The 6,928-nt window shown below is 42.9% G+C and overlaps 1 protein-coding gene across 1 annotated transcript; it reads left to right on the forward strand.

Moving 5' to 3' along the window:
• LOC113058069 (tripartite motif-containing protein 16-like) lies at positions 1-3,825 on the forward strand. The gene is made up of 6 exons (XM_026225748.1): positions 1-631; positions 1,046-1,141; positions 1,221-1,454; positions 2,585-2,790; positions 2,913-2,932; positions 3,143-3,825. The coding sequence occupies exons 1-6, from the start codon at positions 59-61 to the stop codon at positions 3,655-3,657; spliced, it is 1,644 nt and encodes a 547-aa protein (XP_026081533.1). The 5' UTR covers positions 1-58; the 3' UTR covers positions 3,658-3,825.
• Positions 3,826-6,928: the final 3,103 nt, after the last annotated feature.

The raw sequence follows: 6,928 nt of genomic DNA on the forward strand, positions 1-6,928 counted from the left end.
AGAAACTGAAGTGTAGTTGAGCTGTTGTGTGTATGTGTCTCTGTATTCAAGCAGTAAAATGGCAGAAGCCAGATTTTCTCAGGATGAGTTCTTGTGTTCAGTGTGTCTGGATCTGCTGAAGGATCCAGTGGCTATTCCCTGTGGACACAGTTACTGTAAGATCTGTATTACAGACTGCTGGGATCAGGAGGATCAGAAGAGAGTCTACAGCTGTCCTCATTGCAGACAGACCTTCAGTCCAAGACCTGCTTTATCTAGAAACACCATGCTGGCTGAAGTGGTGGAGAAACTGAAGAAGACCAGACTCTCTGATGACTGTTACGCTGGAGCTGGAGATGTGCAGTGTGACGTCTGTACTGGAAGAAAATACAGAGCCGTCAAGTCCTGTCTGGTGTGTCTGAACTCTTACTGTCAGAATCACCTCCAACAACATGAGAGTTTCTTTAGAGGAAAGAGACACAATCTGACCGAAGCTACTGGACGACTGCAGGAGATGATCTGCCAGAAACATGAGAAGCTCCTCGAGGTTTTCTGTCGCACTGATCAGAAATGTATATGTATGATGTGTACAGTTATTGAGCATAAAAACCACGACATTGTATCAGCTGCAGCACAGAGGACAGAGAAACAGGTATTTAACACTAGACACTGATCAAATATTGCTGACACTCGTTTCATATTTGTTTATATCAGCACCATATTAACAATCTTTCATAAAACAGACCTTGATTAAGCAAAATAAAATAATGGAGTGAACTATTCACAAATTCTTTTGACAAAATATATAAACTAGCATCAGTCAAAACGCAGAAACAGTGTCAGTGTGAAGCTCTACATCTGTGTCAGTTTATAACACTTACACTTACAGTGTGAAACAGGTCTTAATCTTCATAATTCATGTATGATTGTAACAGATCATCACTTCTGGAGTTTGAACCTACAGCTGTTAGTTATCAGTTCCTCTTTTACTGGATTGATCTATTCTCATGATGATTTAGAGCCAGTAGTTTTCTGTGAGATTGACGATCATCTGTTTGTCCTGCAGAAGCAGCTGAAGGAGACACAGAAGACGCTCCAGCAGAGAATCCAGCAGAGAGAGAAAGATCTCCAGCAGCTGAGAGAGACTGTGGAGTCTCATAAGGTGAGTCTGGAGAAGAAGAGAAGTTTGTCTCCGTCTCAGTTCAGACTCACTGAAGCTGAATCACTGTGTCTCCTAACAGCGCTCTGCACAGACAGCAGTGGAGGACAGTGAGAGGATCTTTACTGAGCTCATCCGCTCCATTGAGAGAAGCCGCTCTGAGCTGATACGACTGATCAGAGATCAGGAAAAGACTGCAGTGAGTCGAGCTGAAGAACGACTGGAGCGACTGGAGCAGGAGATCAATGATCTGAGGAGGAGAGACACTGAGCTGGAGCAGCTTTCACACACACAGGATCACATCCAGTTCCTGCAGGTAACACACATCTAGAAAAACAGGATCATAGTGGACTTGAGCAGATCCTGCTGTGACAGAGACTCACAGAGAAACAGTTCATGAGTGTCTTATTATATAATCATCAGTCAGACTCTCATCTGATCATCTTCTTCTGAAAGAGACGCCGCTTACAAATAGCTTTCAGCTCTGGAGATCTGTTAGGAATCATTTCTCTGAACTGTTTCTTCTGGAAGATATATTTAGCTGCTAAACACTGCTAGCGCCACCAACTGTTCAAAACTTCACTAAAATTTCAACTTTTTCTCCTAATTTATCCTTCTGATTTATTACATCATGGTTTTTATTTGCCTGTAACCATGAAGACCTCAAACATGAAGTCAGTCTGTATATTAGCAATGCTTCAGTGTATAGAAACCAAACCAAACCTAAGCGTGTCTTAAGCGTCCTTGTGAAGTTTCAGTGTCTCTAACTGCTCTAAAGTTATAAATGATGCTCAATCTTAGGGTGACCAAATGTGACATTATCCCAGAAAATATCCAGGTTTTGGCTATGGTTTCCTGTTTTCATACTTAATGAAGGTAATGATCGTTTGACCAATAACATGCAGTAATTGTATGTAATCGACCAGTCGTGCTGCGTGAGAAGGATCTACAGAGAACGGTCAAGGCGATGCAGATGCGTGTACATATTAGTGTTGGACTTGAAGCAGCACTGAGTAGACCGATTGGTGTATGACATCAAAGTGATTCAAAAACACAAGAAGCCATTTCACAATACTTTGTAGTACAACAATTGGTCTTCACAGTGCAAACAAAGCCAAAACCCGGATATTTTAGACAATATAGAAATCCTGGCAAGGATGTGTCCTGGGACAATGGTATGTTTGATCACCCTAGTTAATCTAATCAAAACCTTTGAGCTGCTTTTCCTCAGCAAATCTACTCAACTCTACAATGAGTCTCCATTGATGTGCTTGAGCTGTTAGAAATGAATCTGTAGCTCTAATGTGATTTAATGAATATGAGAAGAATGAAGCTGATGTTGTGAAAGTGCTGGATTGAGGAGAGTTACTAAAGATCAAATCTGATGTTTCTGAAGGTTATTGAGTGAAGTGTGGAGCTGATGAGTTTGATTTCTGTTTTCTGTAGAGTTTCCAGTCTCTCTCAGCTCCTCCTGAATCTACAGACGTAAATGATGATCTCTTCAGTTCTCTCTTCTCTTCTGATGATCTGAGAGAATCTGTCCATCAGCTGAGAGACAAACTGGAGGATTTCTGCAAAGAGCAGCTCCAGAAGATCTCAGACAGAGGTAAAGTCCTGGAGATTCATCTGCTCTCAGAAACCAGTCCATCATCATCTCATATCATGGAGAACATCATATTAGAAATGTGTTAGGAATAGATACAGGATCATGAGAATCACACTGTTCATGTCTGTTGATTTCCACAGTCCCATTCACCAGCATTGATCTCTGGACCAGGAACGACTTCCTACAATGTAAGTCTGTAAGAAAACCAGCAGAAAAACTCTCTGAGAGTCTTCATGTTCTTCCTGTAGAAGGAGAAAGAAGAGTTTTATAACTGATGATGTAAATGATGATGTGCACAGATATCTGTTCATCTGTACTGAGACACTGATGATACACTGAACATGAAAAGATCAAACAGATTCATAATTCCTGATTCTGATGTGTTTTATCTCCATCAGATTCCCATCAGTTCACTCTGGATCTGAACACAGTGAATAAACTCCTCCATCTGTCTGAGAACAACAGAGTGATTACTAACACTTACACATTCCAGTCGTATCCTGATCATCCAGACAGATTTGATGTGTATCAGCAGGTGTTGTGTAGAGAGAGTGTGTGTGGACGCTGTTACTGGGAGATTGAGTGCAGTGGAACTGTTCATATATCAGTGTCATATAAGAGCATCAGCAGGAAGGGACGGGGTGATGAGTGTTGGTTTGGATATAATGATCAGTCCTGGAGTTTGTGCTGCTCTTTCTGCAGTTACTCATTCAGACACAATAAGATAGAGACTGCTCTCTCTGTGAAGTCCATCAGCAGTAGAATAGGAGTGTTTGTGGATCACAGAGCAGGAACTCTGTCCTTCTTCAGCGTCTCTGACACAATGAGCCTCATCCACACAGTCCAGACCACATTCACTCAGACGCTCTATCCTGGGTTTAGTGTTGGTCTTGGATCAGTGAAACTGTGTTGATGAATCAGAATAGACTGACGAGAGATTCTACCCATAATGCTTTTGATGATGAATCAGTAACAGTGAGATGTTGTAGAGACTTTTCTTCTTTTCTCTTCAGGACATTAATACTTCAGCTGAACTTCTGTCAGTGAAATACGTCAGAATAAATTTGTAATAAATCCTCATACAGACAATAAGATCAGTGTGTGTGAGTTCTGTTGAGTGACCGTGTGTTTCTGTGCTAGTGATGTGTGGATCGATCCTCAAAGAGATCACCGTAGCACCATTTTGGAGAATATGAGCAGCGTACGCTCTTCTGTGTAAAACTCACTTTTTGTTCAAATCAAAGCGCGTCACATCTGACACGGAAAAGCACACGCTGCCTGCGTTCAGCTCATATTCTCCGAAATGCTTGTACAGTGATGCGGAGAAGACAAATTGTTGAATGAAGTCATTATTTTAGTTTTCTTCATGTGCAAAAGTATTGTCATTGCTTCATAATGTTACGGTTGAACCACTGATGGCAGATGAACTATTCTGAAGATGTCTTTCATACTTTTCTGGACCTTGACAGTGTAAGTTATTTAACAGTCTATGGGACACTCACAAGCCTCCCGGTTTTCATCCGATGAACAAAGATGAACAAAGCTTTTACAGGTTTGGAACAACATGGGGGTAAATAATTTATTAAGTTTCGATACTTTCGATACTGATGCTGTGATGATCGAAATGATTGATCCTCACATAAAAACTGCATATTTGAACCATTAATTGTATTTATTTATCAAGACATTCGGTGCATATAGTAAGCTTCTAGGTGGAAAATCAGCTATATTAGTGAATAATTGTGTTGGATAGAAGTTAGAACCATTTCTTCTGGTCATCTGAGCACAAGCAAATGCTGAAAGACAGACCAATCAATCACAGACAGTGTTCACTGGTCTTTCCATTATTATTATTAAAAAAAAAAAAAAAAAAAAACCTGTTTACCTTCCGCACCTCCGAACTGTGGACCTTACTGGATAGCTAACGTTATCAGGTAGCTTTTGAGTCTAGCGGTGGCCTACCTGTTGCCGCTAGCAAAACACCTGCTCGGAGACTCCCTGGAATTGGTCGTCGCTGCTCGTGCATCGCAGCTGCTACGCAGCTAAAAACGGCCGTTTTTTCCGCGCCGCCGCCTCCACTATGTTGAGTTACTCCGTCAACCAGCTGATGAATCTCAACAGTTTCCTCACTCCACCGTGCATTGCAGTGCTTAAACAACTTGGAATTCTCCGCCGTCCACGCTATCTCCATAGAAGTTCCCGCAGAAAGTTTGTCTGCTCACAGACAAGTTCTACCATCCCGGCTCTCTGGTCAGCAACACGAACTGTCGCACCACATACACGTTATCAGAGTGCTGCCTCCTATCGGCTAAGTAGTTTGGATGTCTCCATGATAACACCTCTCAGTGAGCTGAATGCAAAACGTGGAGTGGACTCCAGTCTGCTACGGCCAGTGCAAAGATTTGTTGCTTCATCAAGTAGCAAAATCGAACTCTTAAATGCACAGTCTATTACAAACAAATCCTGCCTCATTCATGACCATATCCTGGAAAAATCTCTGGATTATATGTGCATTACAGAGACCTGGCACCAACCAAATACCTTTTATTCTTTAAACGAGAGCTGTCCCCAAGGATATAGCTACCTCCAGAAAGCTCGCAGCACGGGGCGTGGTGGCGGCCTGTTAGTCATCCATCGCAGCGATCTGGATTTATCTCTGCAACCATTACCTGAACTATCTTCATTTGAATGCCTTGCATTTAAATGTAAGTCCCCTTCCCCTGTGTTGTTCCTTCTCATTTACCGACCACCAAAATCAAACCCATCATTTATCACTGAGATGTCAAATCTCCTCACAACTTTCTGCACATCCTCCGCCGATGTTATAATTTTAGGTGATATGAACATCCATGTTGACACCCCTTCCTGCCGTTTTTCAGCTGAATTTCTTCAACTACTGGACTGCTTTAACTTAAAACAACTTGTTGGTGTTCCCACACACACCAGGGGGCATACCCTGGACCTGGTCATTACTAACTTTGCCCCTCTCACCAACCTGCAGGTGTATGATCTAGGTGTGTCCGATCACAAGGTAATCTCTATGGATTTGCCATCCCCATCCAGCCTCTCCAAGCCTAAGCGGAACATCTGTTTCAGAAACCTAAAAAACATAAACCCAGAACTCTTGGCAGCAGACTTTCAGCATCTTTCCACACACTTTTTATCAGCCGACGAAGCAGTGGACTACTACAACAGCCATCTGAGCAGCCTCCTGGACCTCCATGCACCTGTTAAAACAAGAACAGTCACCTTCACCCTCTCAGCACCTTGGTTTACAGATGGGCTTCGTAAGATGAAGGCAGCAGGGCGGGTCCTTGAGCAGCGTTTCAGAGCCTCTGGCCTCACTGTACATAAACAAATCTACCGGAAGCAACAACAAAAATATGCACAGTCCCTTAAAGAGGCAAGGTCACAGTTTTACTCCGATGCCATCAGAAACAGCCCAGGAAATTCCAAGCAGCTCTTTTCCACTATAAACCACCTTCTCAAACCACAATCGACCTCACTTACTGCCGCTACAGAAGAGCAGTGCAATAAATTCATGGATTTCTTCACGTCAAAAACTGCACATATTCGCTCTGCCCTTTCTGGTCCTCCCACCCAAACTGTTCCCCCAACATATACCATCTCCCAACCCCTAAACTGCTTTCCTGAGGTTTCATCAGAAGAGGTGCAAAACATCATCAGGAAGATGAAATCCTCCACCTGTCCCCTGGACCCTCTCCCATCCTCCCTGGTAAAAACTCATATCACCGTCCTAAGTCCCCTGATCACTGTTGTTATAAACCATTCCCTCAAAACTGGTCACGTTCCCCCTGTTTTAAAAAATGCCATTATCACACCACTGCTCAAAAAACCCACTCTTGATTCGGAAGTCCTATCCAACTATAGGCCCATCTCAAATCTCCCCTTCATATCAAAAGTACTTGAGAAAGCAGTTGCCAGCCACCTTCAGGACCACCTCAAATATAATAACCTCTTTGAAAAATTCCAGTCAGGTTTCCGCTCTGCTCACAGCACAGAGACTGCCCTCGTTAGAGTCACAAACGACCTCCTCATATCATCTGATGCTGGCTCCCCTTCCCTCCTCATCCTCCTGGACCTTTCTGCTGCATTTGATACTGTCGACCATGGTATTCTTTTAAACCGGCTCCACCTCACTACTGGACTAAATGATACTGCCC

Source organism: Carassius auratus, chromosome 39, assembly GCF_003368295.1.
Source record: "Carassius auratus strain Wakin chromosome 39, ASM336829v1, whole genome shotgun sequence".
Classification (NCBI taxonomy): domain Eukaryota; kingdom Metazoa; phylum Chordata; class Actinopteri; order Cypriniformes; family Cyprinidae; genus Carassius; species Carassius auratus.

Coding starts and splice junctions, on each gene's coding strand:
- LOC113058069 (XM_026225748.1), top strand. CDS start 59: ATGGCAGAAGCCAGATTTTCTCAGGATGAGTTCTTGTGTTCAGTGTGT. Junction 1,142..1,220: donor AGACTGTGGAGTCTCATAAG/GTGAGTCTGGAG, acceptor GTCTCCTAACAG/CGCTCTGCACAGACAGCAGT. Junction 1,455..2,584: donor ATCACATCCAGTTCCTGCAG/GTAACACACATC, acceptor TGTTTTCTGTAG/AGTTTCCAGTCTCTCTCAGC.